At 43.6% G+C, this 17,904-nt stretch overlaps 1 protein-coding gene across 3 annotated transcripts in view; it reads right to left on the bottom strand.

The window, feature by feature from the left end:
• LOC106570585 (rap guanine nucleotide exchange factor 5) overlaps positions 1-17,904 on the bottom strand; it is a 101,333-nt gene that overhangs the window by 75,606 nt on the left and 7,823 nt on the right. For 2 of the 3 annotated variants that reach the window (XM_045694949.1, XM_045694951.1), the window contains exon 2: positions 5,788-5,838. In XM_045694949.1, coding sequence (XP_045550905.1) covers positions 5,788-5,838 — 51 coding nt within the window. The remainder of the gene's footprint in view (positions 1-5,787; positions 5,839-17,904) is intronic. The other variant, XM_045694950.1, reaches the window with a different exon arrangement.

Below are 17,904 nucleotides of genomic sequence, written 5' to 3'. Positions count from 1 at the left end.
GATAATTTGTAAAAATCCAAATAACTTACAGACGGTAGGCAATTAAGGTCACAGTTATGAAAACTTAGGACACTAAAGAGGCCTTTCTACTGACTGAAAAACACCAAAAGAAAGATGCCCAAGGTCCCTGCTCATCTGCGTAAACGTGCCTTAGGCATGCTGCAAGGAGGCATGAGGACTGCAGATGTGGCCAGGGCAATAAATTGCAATGTCCGTACTGTGAGACGCCTAAGACAGCGCTACAGGGAGACAGGACGGACAGCTGATCGTCCTCTCAGTGGCAGACCACGTGTAACAACACCTGCACAGGATCGGTACATCTGAACATCACACCTGCGGGACAGGTACAGGATGGCAACAACTGCCCGAGTTACACCAGGAATGGACAATCCCTCCATCAGTGCTCAGACAGTCCGCAATAGGCTGAGAGAGGCTGGACTGAGGGCTTGTAGGCCTGTTGTAAGGCAGGTCCTCACCAGACATCACCGGCAACAACGTCGCCTATGGGCACAAACCCACCGTCGCTGGACCAGACAGGACTGGCAAAAAGTGCTCTTCACTGACGAGTCGTGGTTTTGTCTCACCAGGGGTGATGGTCGGATTCGCGTTTATCGTCAAAGGAATGAGCGTTACACCGAGGCCTGTACTCTGGAGCGGGATCGATTTCGAGGTGGAGGGTCCGTCATGGTCTGGGGCGGTGTGTCACAGCATCAGACTGAGCTTGTTGTCATTGCAGGCAATCTCAACGCTGTGCGTTACAGGGAAGACATTCTCGTCCCTCATGTGGTACCCTTCCTGCAGGCTCATCCTGACATGACCCTCCAGCATGACAATGCCACCAGCCATACTGCTCGTTCTGTGCGTGATTTCACGGCAACACAGGAATGTCAGTGTTCTGCCATGGCCAGCGAAGAGCCTGGATCTCAATCCCATTGAGCACGTCTGGGACCTGTTGGATCGGAGGGTGAGGGCTAGGGCCATTCCCCCCAGAAATGTCCGGGAACTTGCAGGTGCCTTGGTGGAAGAGTGGGGTAACATCTCACAGCAAGAACTGGCAAATCTGGTGCAGTCCATGAGGAGGAGATGCACCTGCAGGACTTAATGCAGCTGGTGGCCACACCAGATACTGACTGTTACTTTTGATTTTGACCCAAGGACCCATTATTCCATTTCTGTTAGTCACATGTCTGTGGAACTTGTTCAGTTTATGTCTCAGTTGTTGAATCTTGTTATGTTCATACAAATATTTACACATGTTCAGTTTGCTGAAAATAAACGCAGTTGACAGTGAGAAGATGTTTCTTTTTTTGCTGAGTTATATATATATATATATATATATATACACTACATGACCAAAAGTATGTGGACACCTGCTCATCCAACATCTCTTTCCAAAATCATGGGCATTCATATGGAGTTGGTCCCCCTTTGCTGCTATAACAGCCTCCACTCTTCTGGGAAGGCTTTCCACTAGATGTTGGAACATTGCTGCAGGGACTTGCTTCCATTCAGCCACAAGAGCATTAGTGAGGTCGGGCACTGATGTTGGGCGATTAGCAGTCGGCATTCCGATTCATCCCAAAGGTGTTTGATGGGGTTGAGGTCAAGGCTCTGTGCAGGCAAGTGGATGTATTTCAAGGCCTACATTCAAACTTAGTGCCTCTTTGCTTGACATCATGGGAAAATCAAAAGAAATCAACCAAGATCTCAGAAAGTCTGGTTCATCCTTGGGAGCAATTTCCAAATGCCTGAAGGTACCACGTTCATCTGTACAAACAATAGTACGCAAGTATAAACAACCTGGGACCACACAGCCATCATACCGCTCAGGAAGGAGACGCGTTCTGTCTCTTAGAGATGAACATACTTTGGTGCGAAAAGTGCCAATCAATCCAAGAACAACAGCAAAAGACCTTGTGAAGATGCTGGAGGAAACAGGTACAAAAGTATCTATATCCACAGTGAAACGAGTCCTATATCAACATAACCTGAAAGGCCGCTCAGCAAGGAAGAAGCCACTGCTCCAAAACCGCCATAAAAAAAGCCAGACTATGGTTTGCAATTGTATATGGGACAAAGAAAAAGGGGGAGGCTTGCAAGCCAAAGAACACCATCCCAACTGTGAAGCACGGGGGTGGCAGCATTATGTTGTGGGGGTGCTTTGCTGCAGGAGGGTCTGAAGCACTTCACAAAATAGATGGCATCATGAGGCAGGAGAATTATGTGGATATATTGAAGCAACATCTCAAGACATCAGTCAGGAAGTTAAAGCTTGGTCACAAATGGGTCTTCCAAATGGACAATGACCCCAAGCATACTTCCAAAGTTGTGGCAAAATGGCTTAAGTACAACAAAGTCAAGGTATTGGAGTGGCCATCACAAAGCCCTGACCTCAATCCTATAGAAAATTTGTGGGCAGAACTGAAAAAGCGTGTGTGAGCAAGGAGGCCTAAAAACCTGACTCAGTTACACCAGCTCTGTCAGGAGGAATGGGCCAAAATTCACCCAACTTATTGTGGGAAGCTTGTGGAAGGCTACCCGAAATGTTTGACCCAAGTTAAACAATTTAAAGGCAATGCTACCAAATACTAATTGAGTGTATGTAAACTTCTGACCCACTGGGAATGTGATGAAAGAAATAAAAGCTGAAATAAATCATTCTCTCTACTATTATTCTGACATTTTACATTCTTAAAATAAAGTGGTGATCCTAACTGACCTAAGACAGGGAATTTTTACTAGGATTAAATGTCAGGAATTGTGAAAAACGGAGTTTAAATGTATTTGGTAAGGTGTATGTAAACCTCTGACTTCAACAGTATATAGTGTGTATATTTTTTAGCAGACGTGTTTCTGTTTGCGTGTGTGTGTGTTGTTGACACGAAGATAACTGTGATGGCAGTGTAGCTATTGATATTGAAACACAACAGAACATAGAGATGAATCTATGTTGTCACCATGTTAACTTGGGTCAAGTTCTAGCTCTATAATTAAGCAATAAGGCCAGAGGGGGTGTTGTATATGGCCAATATACCACAGGTAAGGACTGCTCTTAGGCACGACACAAACCCCAGAGGTGCCTTATTGCTATTTTAAACTGGCTACCAAAGTAGTTAGAGCAATTCCGTGGTATACTTTTGAATTTTTTTTATTTCACCTTTATTTAGCCAAGTAGGCCAGTTGAGAACAAGTTCTCATTTACGACCTGGCCAAGATAAAGCGTAGCAATTCGACACATACAACAACACAGAGTTACACATGGAATAAACAAAACATACAGTCAATAATACAGTAGAAAAAAAAAGTCTATATACAGTGAGTGCAAATGAGGTAAGTTAAGGCAATAAATAGGCCATGGTGGTGAAGTAATTACAATATTGCAATTAAACACCGGAATGGTAGATTTGTAGTGGAAGAATGTGCAAGTAGAGATACTGGGGTGCAAAGGAGCAAGATAAATAAATAAATACAGCATGGGGATGAGGTAGGTAGATAGATGGGCTGTTTACAGATGGGCTATGTACAGGTGCAGTGATCTGTGAGCTGCTCTGACAGCTGGTGCTTAAAGCTAGTGAGGGAGATATGAGTCTTCAGCTTCAGTGATTTTTGCAGTTCGTTCCAGTCACTGTCTGCAGAGAACTGGAAGGAAAGGCAGCCAAAGGAGGAATTGGCTTTGGGGGTGACCAGTGAGATATACCTGCTGGAGCGCGTGCTACGGGTTGGTGCTGCTATGGTGACCAGTGAGCTGAGATAAGGTGGGGCTTTACCTAGCAGAGACTTGTAGATAACCTGTAGCCAGTGGGTTTGGCGACGAGTATGAAGCGAGGGCCAACCAACGAGAACATACAGGTCGTAATGGTGGGTAGTGTATGGGGCTTTGGTGACAAAACGGATGGCACTGTGATAGGCTGCATCGTTTGTTGAGTAGAGTGTTGGAGGCTATTTTATAGATGACATCACCGAAGTCGAGGATCGGTAGGATGGTCAGTTTTACGAGGGTATGTTTGGCAGCATGAGTGAAGGATGCTTTGTTGCGAAATAGGAAGCTGATTCTAGATTTAATTTTGGATTGGAGATGCTTAATGTGAGTCTGGAAGGAGAGTTTACAGTCTAACCAGACACCCAGGTATTTGTAGTTGTCCACATATTCTAAGTCAGAGCCGTCCAGAGTAGTGATGCTGGACGGGTGGGCAGGTGCGGGCAGCGATCGGTTGAAGAGCATGCATTTAGTTTTACTTGTATTTAAGAGCAGTTGGAGGCCACGGAAGGACAGTTGTATGGCATTGAAGCTCGTCTGGAGGCTAGTTAACACAGTGTCCAAAGAAGGGCCAGAAGTGTACAGAATGGTGTCGTCTGCGTAGTGGTGGATCAGAGAATCACCAGCAGCAAGAGCGACATCATTGATGTATACAGAGAAAAGAGTCAGCCGGGAATTGAACCCTGTGGCACCCCCATAGAGACTGCCAGAGGTCCAGACAACAGGCCCTCTGATACAGTCTGTAATACATTTTACATTTACATTTTACATTTTTAGTCATTTAGCAGACGCTCTTATCCAGAGCGACTTACAGTAGTGAATGCATACATTTCATACTTTTTTTTTTTTTCCTGTGCTGGCCCCCCGTGGGAATCGAACCCACAACCCTGGTGTTGCAAACACCATGCTCTACCAACTGAGCTACAGGGAAGGCTGTCAGCCAATCAACACTCAGGGCTCGAACACCCCCAGTTTAAAATGTCAAATAGCAATAGCTTCCAAATACTTTAACTGAATCAAGAGCACCAAAATGTAACGTTTTTACGTAATGTAAGTATTTGACCAATATGTTCAGTGCATTCGTTAAGTATTCAGACCCCTTCCCCTTTTCCACATTTTGTTACGTTACAACCTTATTCTAAAATGGATTAAATAAAAACAAATCCTCATCAATTTACACACAATACCCCATAATGACAAAGTGAAAAATAAAAAACAGAAATATCTTATTTACATAATTATTCATAACCTTTTCTATTAGACTCGAAATTGAGCTCAGGTGCATCATGTTCCATTGATCATCCTTGAGATGTTTCTACAACTTGATTGGAGTCCACCTGTGGTAAATTCAATTGATTCGACATGATTTGGAAAGGCACACACCCGTCTATATAAGGTCCCACAGTTGACAGTGCATGTCAGAGTGAAAACCAAGCCATGAGGTCGAAGGAATTGTCCGTAGAGCTCCAAGACAGGATTGTGTCGAGGCACAGATCTGGTTAAGGGTACCAAAAATGTTTTGCAGCATTGAAGGTCCCCAAGAACACAGTGGCCTCCATCAATCTTAAATGGAAGAAGTTTGGAAACACCAAGACTCTTCCTAGAGCTGGACACCTGGCAAAACTGAGCAATCGGGGGAGAAGAGCCTTCGTCAGGGAGGTGACCAAGAACCTGATGGTCACTCTGACAGAGATCCAGAGTTCTTTAACAAAGTGCTGAGTAGAGGATCTGAATACTTATGTAAAAGTGATTTCCATTGCTTATTTTTATACATTTGCAAAAATTCCTAAAAACCTGTTTTCGTTTTGTCATTATGGGGTATTGTGTGTAGATTGATGAGGGAAAAAACGATTTAATACATTTTAGAATAAGGCTGTAATGTAACAAAATGTGGAAAAAGTCAAGGGGCCTGAATACTTTCCAAATGTACTGTATATGATTAAGATGTAAAGCTACCTCTGTTTGATAAAAAAAATAAAAAATTATTTGCCGACATAACATCACCTGTGTGTGTGTGTGTGTGTGATTACCTTGTGAACAGTAGGGCTTGTGCTGGGTCCAGGGATGGTATCAGGTGACTGCTGCCAAGACAAAATCAGAACACACTGTCAGAACACAGTATTAACACACACACACACACACACACACACACACACACACACACACAAAGGATGGGCACGGTTATTCTAATATCCAAATGGACGTTACTATTCGATTACTTGGAAGAGTATGAATTTTTTTGAATAAATAAATTAGAGTTGTTTCAGGAAACTAGGCATATGTCGCACGTCACAGGAGAGCCGTTTGAACATAAACTTTTTTTTAAATATAAAAACTTTTTTTTGTTGCCAGAAATGGAACGTGAACTTTCATGTGCCTTAATAACAAACGTGTATGCCATCTGTAAATATGAATACAATTGTTAAATTAGGAGCCTAGTTGGTTTAGCCATGGAAAAAGTCAGCAACCTTCCCGCTAGCCATGATTGGCTGAGATAATGAGTGGGCTGGGCATGCCGAGAGATGAGTTCAGATTGGTCTGCCATGTAACATGCTTCTGTCTATAACATGAGCTGGTCAGTATGTGTAGGTAATCCTTTCTAATACGGCTTTTTTGAAAGATATCACGTAGTAGAACTGCATAAGTGTTGCTCTCCACTTTCTGGAGGATTGAGTCTTGAAATCAGTGGAATTAGAGTATGATAGCTAAAGGAGATGTAGAAATTTCTGGCGTTTGATTGCATATATGCAGACAAAGTCAAAAAGAGAACACACAGAAGGCTGTTTAAAACACCAGTGTCTGGATTACATCTTCAAACTAAGGGCAACCATGGCATCCGTGACAGAGAGGGAGAAGCGTCCACCCATATATACGGTAAGAGAGTCTAGCTAGCTACATTCTCAGATATAACACGTTTCTAATTTTGTCAGGAAGTCGTCTTCATTGCTAGTTATAGCCTAATATTTGCTAGCTAACATTGAACCAAGCTACCTGCAGATTCATGCAAAGTAACAGGATTATGGTTCATTGTCACTGCGACAATTGTGGATAGAAGTAGCTGGTAAATTCGCTCTGGCTATCTACTCCGATTTCAGAGCACTCTCGTCTGAGTGTGCCAGAGCGCAGAATAAATGACGAATTTGCAAACGCTAAACACCCGTTTGAATATGGCCGGTGTCAGTAAACATTGGCAAAAAAGCATAATGAAATTGTTGCCAGCAGAACAGTTACAGTCACCAACGCTCTGGATAAGATGTAAACAGCCTAACCAGCTCTGCTAGGGAGAGTAAAATGGTCAATGACCTGTTCTCTCATTTGTGTCTGGAAGTAGCTAGCCAACGTTAGCCAGTTAGCTTGGGTGCTCGACTGCTTTTGTTAGGTCAGAATGCTCTGATTAACCCTACTTTTCGGCCAGAGTGTCCAGTGTGCGCTCTGAACGCTCCGAGAGTGAAAAGCTCTGAGTTTACGAACGCCCAGAGCACGCTCCAGATTAAATTTACGAACACACCCGTAGTATAAACCAGCCTTTAGTCTTGAAATCTTTGGTTGTTTAGTACATAGCCTCACATGTGAATTCTTAATGAGATGGGTGGGGCTAAACCTTAAAAGGGTGTGAATGATGCTGAATGGGTGTAGACAAAGAAGAGCTCTCCAGTAGGTGTACCAAAACATTCAAGTGTCATTTTCTCAAAAGTGAGGTTACATGTTTATCAACTTTCAAAGCAGAATTACTTTCCCATTGTTCCTCAACTGTAGTGTATGATATACCACTTTCTTGCTATGAGTCTCTACTTTTATCCAATGTAAAAAACACAATTTCAAATTTTGCTACATAAGACTGAATGGAGCCGGTCGGTCACAAATAACCTTATTTTGGTGTGTGAAACGGCTTTGAATTATCTATGTGACATTGCTAAATAGCCTACAAGGAAAAAACAGTATATTCTCAATTTTGATAAAACAGTTTTATGACCATTTTTATGAGTGCACCCCATAAAAAAGACATGTTTCACACCTGTAGCTTGTTGTTATTGTCTGTCAATCACACCTGTAGCTTGTTGTTACTGTCTGTCAATCACACCTGCGCTACAGTCTGAGGCTTCATGTGTAGAAAATTAAGTGAGAGATTTCTAATCAATGCAAAATGGAATTACAATTACGGAATTAAGTTGGCTAAATGAGAAGGAGTAGGCTACAATGACCAACCAACAGGTAGGCTGTTTAATATGAATGGACTTGTTGACTTGGACTGAAATAGGTGCTGGTACTCATTTTGGGTGCCAGTACTGTTTATATTTAGGTGCAGGAGCTCCACAATACTTTTGAGCTAATATTTATTAAGAGGAACAGGAGCTCAAACAGTAGAACATTTGAGGTGCCGGAACTCAGCTCTGGTGAACTCCTGCCCCAAGACAAGATGGCTAATTTAGCTGGCTACTGTAGCTAGCTAGTTTCTTAACATCGATTTGATGCAGTCAAGACAGACGCTACCAGATGGTATGATCGATAACCTATGGCAGTAACAAGATTGTCTAACAAGCCCGAGTCGGTTTGGCTACTTCTCTCTGCCTCCGTGCTCCTCCCTCGCCCCACACCCGCCCGTCCAAACAGAGCGCAGCCAAACAAACAAACTCTGCGCCAACAAGTCTCCATTAAAGTTTCACATTAATATTTTTTCCTTAAAACACATACGTGAAAAAATATTATAATATTATTTTAATTGTGAAATAATTATGTCCACACACACACACACACACACACACACACACACACACACACACACACACACACACACACACACGTTTCCAGACAGTGTTTGGGTTAGAAGAGAAGTAGAGCACCATACACTCTCTCTCTCTCTCTCTCTCTCTCTCTCTCGCTGTTGCTGTCGGTAGTGGCCTCAGGCTCAAAGAGAGAGAAAGAGAGAGAGAGAGAGACACTGCACACAAAATGAGGTGGAAACTGAGCTGCACTTCCTAACCTCCTGCCAAATGTATGACCATATTAGAGACACATATTTCCCTCAGATTACACAGATCCACAAATAATTCGAACACAAATCCAATTTTGATAAACTCCCATATCTATTGGGTGAAATACCACAGTGTGCCATCACAGCAGCAAGATCTGTGACTTGTTGCCACAAGAAAAGGGCAACCAGTCAAGAACAAACACCATTGTAAATACAACCCATATTTATGTTTATTTATTTTCCCTTTTGTACTATTGGCACATCGTTACAACACTGTATATAGACAATATGACATTTGAAATCTTAATTTTTTTTGTAGTGTAATGTTTACTGTTCATTTTTATTGTTTATTTATTATCTACTTCACTTGCTTTGGAAATGTTAACATATGTTTCCCACGGCAATAAAGCCCTTACATTTAATTGAATTTAGAGAGAGAGCAAGAGAGAGTATACTGTTTGCTGATGATCTGGTGCTTCTGTCCCCAACCAAGGAGGGCCTACAGCAGCACCTAGATCTTCTGAACAGATTATATCAGACCTGGGCCCTGACAGACCTGGGCCCTGCCAGACCTGGACCCTGACAGACCTGGGCCCTGACAGACCTGGGCCCTGACAGTGAATATCAGTAAGACAAAACTAATGGTATTCTAAAAAAGGTCAAGTTGCCAGGACAACAAATACAAATTCCATATAGACACCGTTGCCTTAGAGCACACAAAAAACTATACATACCTCGGCCTAAACATCAGCGCCACAGGTAACTTCCACAAAGCTGTGAACAATCTGAGAGACAAGACAAGAAGGGCCTTCTATGCCATAAAAAGGAAGATAAAATTCGACATACCAATTAGGATCTAACTAAAAATACCTTATAGAACCCATTGCCCTTTATGGTTGCGAGGTATGGGGTCCGCTCACAAACCAAGAATTCACAAAATGGGACAAACACCAAATTGAGACTCTACATGCAGAATTCTGCAAAAATATCCTCAATGTACAACGTAAAACACCAAATAATGCATGCAGAGCAGAATTAGGCCGATACCCACTAACTATCAAAAGCCAGAAAAGAGCCGTTCAATTCTACAACCAATTAAGAGGAAGCGATTCCCAAACCTTCCATATCAAAGCCATCACCTACAGAGAGATGAACTTGGAGAAGAGTCTCCTGAGCAAGCTGGTCCTGGGGCTCTGTTCACAAACACAAACAGGCCCCACAGAGCCCCAGGACAGCAACACAATTAGACACAACCAAATCATGAGAAAACAAAAAGATAATTATTTGACACGTTAGAAAGAATTTACAAAACAACTGTGCAAACTAGAATGCTATTTGGCCCTAAACAGAGAATACACAGTCGCAGAATACCTGACCACTGTGACTGACCCAAACTTAAGGAAATCTTTGACTATGTACAGACTCCGTGAGCATAGCCTTGCTATTGAGAAAGGTAGACCTGGCTCTCAAGAGAAGACAGGTTATGTGCACACTGCCCACAAAATGAGGTGGAAACTGAGCTGCACTTCCCAACCTCCTGCCAAATGTATGACCATATTAGAGAGACACATACAGTGGCAAAATAAGTATGTGAACACTTTGGAATTACCTGGATTTCTGCATAAATTGGTCATCAAATTTGATCTGATCTTCATCTAAGTCACAACAGTAGACAAACATAGTGTGCTTCAACTAATAACACACAAATTATTGTATTCTTCTTGTATATATTGAATACATCATTTAAACATTCACAGTGTAGGTTGGGAAAAGTATGTGAACCCCTAGGCTAATGACCTCTCCAACAGCTAATTGGAGGCAGGAGTCCGCTAACCTGGAGTCCAATCAATGAGAAGAGATTGGAGATGTTGGTTAGAGCTGCCTTGCCCTATAAAAAACACTCACAACATTTGAGTTTGCTATTCACAAGAAGCATTGCCTGATGTCAACCATGCCTTGAACAAAATATATCTCAGAAGACCTAAGATTAAGAATTGTTGACTTGCATAAAGCTGGAAAGGTTTACAAAAGTATCTCTGAAAGCCTTGATGTTCATCAGCCCACGGGTAAGACAAATTGTCTATAAATAGAGAAAGTTTAGCACTGTTGCTACTCTCCCTAGGAGTGGCCGTCCTGCACAGATGACTGCAAGAGCACAGCACAGAATGCTCAATGAGGTTAAGAACAATCCTAGAGTGTCAGCTAAAGACTTACATAAATCTCTGGAACATGCTAACATCTCTGTTGATGAGTCTACGATACGTAAAAAAACTAAAAAAGAATGGTGTTCATGGGAGAACACCACGGAAGAAGCTGCTTCTGTCAAAAAAAACCATTGCTGCACGTCTGAAGTGTGCAAAAGTGCTCCTGGATGTTCCACAGCGCTACTGGCAAAATATTCTGTGGCCAGATTAAACTACAGTTGAGTAGTTTGGAAGGAACACACAACATTATGTGTGGAGAAAAAAAGCACAGCACACCAACATCAAAACCTCATCCTCACTGTAAAGTATGGTGGAGGGAGCATCATGGTTTGGGGCTGCTTTGCTGCCTCAGGGCCTGGACAGTTTACTATCATCGATGGAAAAATTAATTCCCAAGTTTATCAAGACATTTTGCTGGAGAATGTAAGGCTATCTGTCTGCCAATTGAAGCTCAACAGAAGTTGGGTGACGCAACAGGACAAAGACTCAAAACACAGAAGTAAAACACAGAAGTCAACAACAGAATGGCTTCAACAGAAGAAAATATGCCATCTGGTCAGAGTCCTGACCTCAACCCGATTTTTAAAAGTAGAAGCTTGAATTGTTTGGGTACAGACCTGGATAGTAAGACAGAACTCTGCAGGCTATCTCTGCAGTAGATTGCAACACCGCCCCCTTTGGCAGTTCTATCTTGTCGGAAGATGTTATAGTTATGGATGGAAATTTCAGGGTTTTTGGTGGTCTTCCTAAGCCAGGATTCAGACACGGCTAGGACATCCGGGTTTGCAGAGTGTGCTAAAGCAGTGAATAAAACAAACTTAGGGAGTAGGCTTCTAATGTTAACATGCATGAAACCAAGGCTTTTACGGTTACAGAAGTCAACAAATGAGAGCACCTGGGGAGTAGGAGTGGAGCTAGAGGAACAGAGGAGGAGTATGATAAGGGTACGGCTAAAGGCTAACAGAACTGGTCATCTAGTACGTTCGGAACAGAGAGTAAGAAGGAGCAGGTTTCTGGGCGCGATAGAATAGATTCAAGGTATAATGTACAGACAAAGGTATGGTAGGATGTGAGTACATTGGAGGTAAACCTAGGCATTGAGTAATGATGAGAGAGATATTGTCTCTAGAGAGGTTTAAACCAGGTGATGTCACCGCATATGTGGGAGGTGGAACAAAATGGTTGGTTAAGGCATTTTGAGCAGGGCTAGAGGCTCTACAGTGAAATAAGACAATAATCACTAACCAGGACAGTAATGGACAAGGCATATTGATATTAGGGAGAGGCATGCGTAGTCGACGGAGGAAAGTCTGTTTTAGCCTCCCCATGCGGTGACGTCGATAGACCAGTCGTGATGGATTAGTAGGGTTCTGAGTAGCAGAGGGGTCCAAGTCCAATTGGCAAAATAGGTATAGTGGCCCAAGAAATTGGCCGATGGATCTATTCAGCTAACAGTCCAATATGCTCTAGACAGCTAGCGGGCCGCGGCTAGCAACTAGCAGGCCGCGGCTAGCAGGCTAGCAGATGGGCATGCAGGGGACCTCGCGGCGTAGGGGCCAGTTGAGTACCCCCTCGAGCAGGTTACGTCGGTAGTCCAGTCGTGAAGGATCGGCGGGGTTCTGTGCCCCGTACCGGCAGTAGAAGGGGTCCAGGTATTGTAGCCCAGGAGTGGCTGATGGGCCTCTTCAGCTAGCTGGGAGAATGGGCCTAGCATGGGCTAGCTCCAGGCTAATTGGTGCTTGCTTCGGGACAGACGTTAGCATGGGTTGCTGGCATACCTTGTCCATAAACTGCTTGCAGGGTAAGGAAATCAATGGGGTGGATTCTTTAAAAAAGAATCCCCTAATAGCAGGAGCAGCACCATCTAGTGGTCAGAACCTGATAATATGATGTAGGATGGGTCATAAACCCAATAACTTCAATGACTAATTTCTCTGAACAGGGGAATACAACAATTTCACTGAGAATGCTTCACATAGGATTAAGAAACAATACGCCGAGCCGCAGCTCCATACTACTAGTCAAACATAGAGGACTGATACCAAATACTTATGGTTGTGTAAGCGGATGGCTTTTGACCACTGCTTTGGATTCCTCATGTCTTACTTATTGTTAGAAAAAGGTTTGGTCCAAATCGGATGTTAGGTACTATAAATATTTAATATTATATGACTCCTATAAATTAAAATGGCCAATTTGGGTGCAATCAATTTGCTTAATTTGTCAGAGATTCAATTATATTTCAATAAAATAATGCTTCTGGAATGCTAATCTTACTGGTTTCTAACTACAGAAACAATTCCAGAACAATCTGAGATGGTGGGTGTCATGGCTTGCTGAAATGACATGGAACGACCCGGGAAAGAGAAAGAAAGAAAGAACGGGAGAGAGAGGCGATGGAGAGTCAGCACACGCCGACACGTGTGTGTGTGTGTGTGTGTGTGGGTGCGTGTGTGCGTGTGTGTGTGGGTGCGTGCATGCTTGTGTGTGTGGGTGGGTGGGTGCGTGTGTGAGAGTGGGGGTCATTATCTGGTAGAAATTGATTACTCTCAGATTAGAGTACTGTGTGTGGCTGAGAATGCTGTAGCACTGCACGCTTGGCATGCCCACGTTTGATTAGCAAAAAACATTTTAGATTTAGTTTTTGTCGGGTCGAACAAACAAACCCAGGCCAGATGTCATAACATGCTCTAGAGACTACCTGAGGGTTGTCAAGCAGTCCAGCCATATCAAGCAGTATTCTAGCGACAACAAGCAATGTAGGCTTCTAGCTTGCTAACTAGTTTCACTTACCAGTAGACGGCTAGCTCAGGCTTTAGTGATTATCATTGGCATTGTTCTACACCTGCATTGCTTGCTGTTTGGGGTTTTAGGCTGGGTTTCTGTACAGCACTTTGTGACATCAGCTGATGTAAGAAGGGCTTTATAAATAAATGTGATTGATTGATTCACAGCAGCATGATCCTGGCACTGGACGTGAGTGAGAAATCCCTGCCTTGCTGAATGAAAAAAAAAAAAACATCCAGTTTCCAGTTTCATTCAAAAAATCAAGTTAGCAACATCAAAGCAACTTTGTTACAGACCACCGGTGTTTTCAAACACCGTCACTTCCTACGACAAAAAAATAGCTTCTGGATGTCAGAACAGCGATCACTAACCTCCATTTGGACAACAACTTCTACTTCATCAAGTCAGCTGCTGTGGACGTTCTGCTTACTCTGGACAAGGCGCAAATCCCTAGGACTCGGTAAAGAAATGGTGCAAAAGGGGCAGACTGATAAAACTACGTTGGCGTGCAAATAAACCGCCCCTACCCGCCATTCTTTTGGCAAACGTACAGTCATTGGAGAAGCAACTGGACGAACTCTGATTAATGGGACCTGAAGAACTGTAATATCCTATGTTTCTCAGAGTCGTGGCTGCACAAGGACATGGATAATATACATCTAGGTAGTTTTTTATGCATCGTCAAGACCGAACGGCAGCTTCGGGTAAGGTTAAGGGAGGAGGTGTGTATTACATTGATTACTGCATTGCTGGGGTTAGAGCTTGCAAGAAAAGCATGTCACTATACTGGCAGTGGTGTAAAGTACTTAAGTAAAAATACTTTAAAGTACTACTTAAATCATTTTTGTGGGTATCTGTACTTTACTTTTTATATTTTTGACTACTTTTACTTTTACTTCACTACTTTCCTTAAGAAAATATTGTACTTTTTACTCCATACACTTTCCCTGACACCCAAAAGTACTCGTTACATTTTGAATACTTAGCAGGACAGGAAAATAGTCAAATTCACACGCTTTTCAACAGAACATCCTTTGTCCTCCCTACTGCCTCTGATCTGGCGGACTCACTAAACACACATGCTTCATTTGTAAATTATGTCTGAATGTTGGAGTGTGACCGTGGCTCCTGTAAATACAAAAAACAAGAAAATGGTGCCATCTGGTTTGCTTAATATAAGGAATTTGAAATGATTTTTACTTTTATTTTTGATACTTAAGTATATTTTAAACCAAATACTTTTATACTTTAACTCAAGTAGAATTTTACTGGGTGACTTTTACTTTTACTTGAGTAATTTTCTATTAGCGTATCTTTACTTTGACTCAAGTATGATAGTTTGGTACTTTTTCCACCAATGTATACTTGTGCATTTGACATTACAATTTGAAACTAAGACCTCAGTCAAGGAGCTGTATAGGGCCATAAGCAAACATGAAAATTCACATCCAGAGGTGGTGCTCTTAGTGGCCAGTGATTTTAATGCAGGGAAATTGAAATCCATTTTACCCAATTTTTACCAGCATGTCACCTGTCCAACCTGAGGTGAAAAACTCTAGACCACATTTACTCCACACACATACAAAACTCTCCCCGCCCTCCCTTTGGCAAATCTGACCATAACTGTATCTGCCTGATTCCCGCTTACAAGCAAAAACTCAAACAGGAAGTACCATTGACGTGCTCAATACGGAAGCGTTCGGATGAAGAGGATGCTAAGCTACAGGACTGTTTCACTAGTACAGACTGGAATATGTTCCAGGATTCATCCAATAACATTGAAGAATTTACCACATCTGTCACCGTCTTCAATAATAAGTACATCGACAACGTCGTCCCACACTGACCATATGTACATATCCCAACCAGAAGCCATGGATTACAGGCAACATCCGCACTAAGCTAAAGGCTATAGCTTCCGCTTTCAAGGTGCGGGATCAAAATCCGGACACTTATAAGAAATCCCGCTACAACCTTCGACGAGCCATCAAACAGGCAAAGCGTCAACACAGAACTAAGATTGAATCCTACTACGCCGGCTTTGATGCTCGTCGGATGTGGCAGGGCTTGCAAACTATCATGATTACAAAGGAAAACCCTGGCCGCGAGCTGCCCAGTGACGCGAGCCTACCAGATGATCTAAATTCCTTCCATCCTCGCTTCGAGGCAAGCAACACCAAACCATGCATGAGAGCCCCAGCTGTTCCGGACGACTGTGCGATCTTGCTCTCCTTAGCCGATGTGAGCAAGACCTTTATACAGGTTAACATTAACAAGTCCGCTGGGCCAGACGGATTACGAGGATGCATACTCAGAGCACACGCTGACCAGCAGGCAAATGTCTTCACTAACATTTTCAACTTCTCCCTGACACAGTCTGCAATACCTACATGTTTCAAGCAGACCACCATAGTCCCTGTGCCCAAGAACACCAAGGTAACCTGTCTAAATAACATTCGACCCATAGCACTCACGTCTGTAGCCATGAAATGCTGGTCATGGCTCACATCAATACCATCATCCCAGACACCCTGGACCCACTGCAATTCACATACCACCCCAACAGATCCACAGATTACACAATATCTAGTGCTCTCCACACTGCCCTTTCCCACCTGGATAAGAGAAACACCTATGTGAGAACGCTGTTCAATGACGGCAGCTCAGCGTTCACCACCATAGTGCCTTCCATCACTAAGCTCAGATTCCTGAGATTGAACACCTCCCTCTGCAACTGGATCCAGGGCTTCCTGACGGTCGCCCCCAGGTGGTGAGGGTAGGCAACAACACATCCGTCACACTGACCCTGAACACGTGGGAAGAACAGGGAATGCCTGCTCAGTCCCCTCCTGTACTCCCTGTTTACCCATGACAATGTGGCTACGCATGACTCCAACACCATCATTAAGTTTGTTGATGACACGACGGTGCTTGGCCTGATCACCAACGACAATGAGACAGCCTATAGAGAGGAGGTCAGTGACCTGGCAGTGTGGTGCCAGGACAACAATCTCTCCCTCAATGTCAGCAAGACAAAGGAGCTGATCGTGGCCTACAGTAAACGGCGGGGCGAGCACGCCCCCCCATCAACATTGACGGGGCTGTAGTGGAGTAGGTCGAGAGCTTCAAGCACCTCGGTGTCCTCATCACTAAGGAATTAACATGGTCCACACACACCAACAAAGTCATGAAGAGGGCATCTCAGGAGGCTGAAAAGACTTGGAATGGGGCCTCAGATCCTCAAAAAGTTCTACAGCTGCACCATTGAGAGCATCTTGACTGGCTGCATCACCGCTTGGTATGGCAACTGCTTGGCATCCGACCGCAAGGCGCTACAGAGGATGGTGCGTACGGCCCAGTACATCACTGGGTCCGAGCTCCCTGCCATCCAGGACCTCTATACCAGACGGTGTCAGAGGAAGGCTCGAAAAAATGTCAAAGACCACAGCAACCCAAGCCATAGATTGTTCACTCTGGAACCGCATGGCAAGCGGTACCGGAGCACCAAGTCTGGGACCAAAAGGCTCCTGAACAGCTTCTACCCCAAAGCCATAAGACTGCTGAACATTTAATCAAATGGCCACTGGACTATTTACATTGACCCTTTTTTGGACTGACTCTCTTGCACTGACTGGACTCCACCCACACACTGACTGGACTCCACCCACACACTGACTGGACTCCACCCACACACTGACTGGACTCCACCCACACACTGACTGGACTCCACCCACCCACACACTCATACATACATACACTGACACTCCAACACACATACACTCACAAACATTACATACGCTCACACACATAAAACACACACACATGCATATAGATGCCACACACAAACACACACACACATACACACACTTTTACACTCCTCACATATGCTGCTGCTGCTACTCTGTTTATAATCTATTCTGATTACCTAGTCACTTTTACCCCTACATACAGTGGTTGCTCCACTAAAAGTTTAGCGATTATGCGGTAATGAGGTAATTTATGGTTTAGTACGGTACCATGCATCATTACATTATTGCTCCAGGCCAGCGCAAGGGGGAGTTAGAGCACTGATTATGCTTTTGGGTCCCAAGGTGCTACTGTGTCTCTGTAGCACTGTAGCCTACTCCCGACCAGTCACGTTGTACAGCGCCTGAGTGGCGCAGCAGTCTAAGACACTGCATCAC

The sequence above is a fragment of the Salmo salar genome, chromosome ssa14 (genome assembly GCF_905237065.1).
Source record: "Salmo salar chromosome ssa14, Ssal_v3.1, whole genome shotgun sequence".
Classification (NCBI taxonomy): domain Eukaryota; kingdom Metazoa; phylum Chordata; class Actinopteri; order Salmoniformes; family Salmonidae; genus Salmo; species Salmo salar.
Note: the sequence above shows the minus strand (reverse complement) of the source record. Positions and strands in the feature narration are given on the sequence as shown.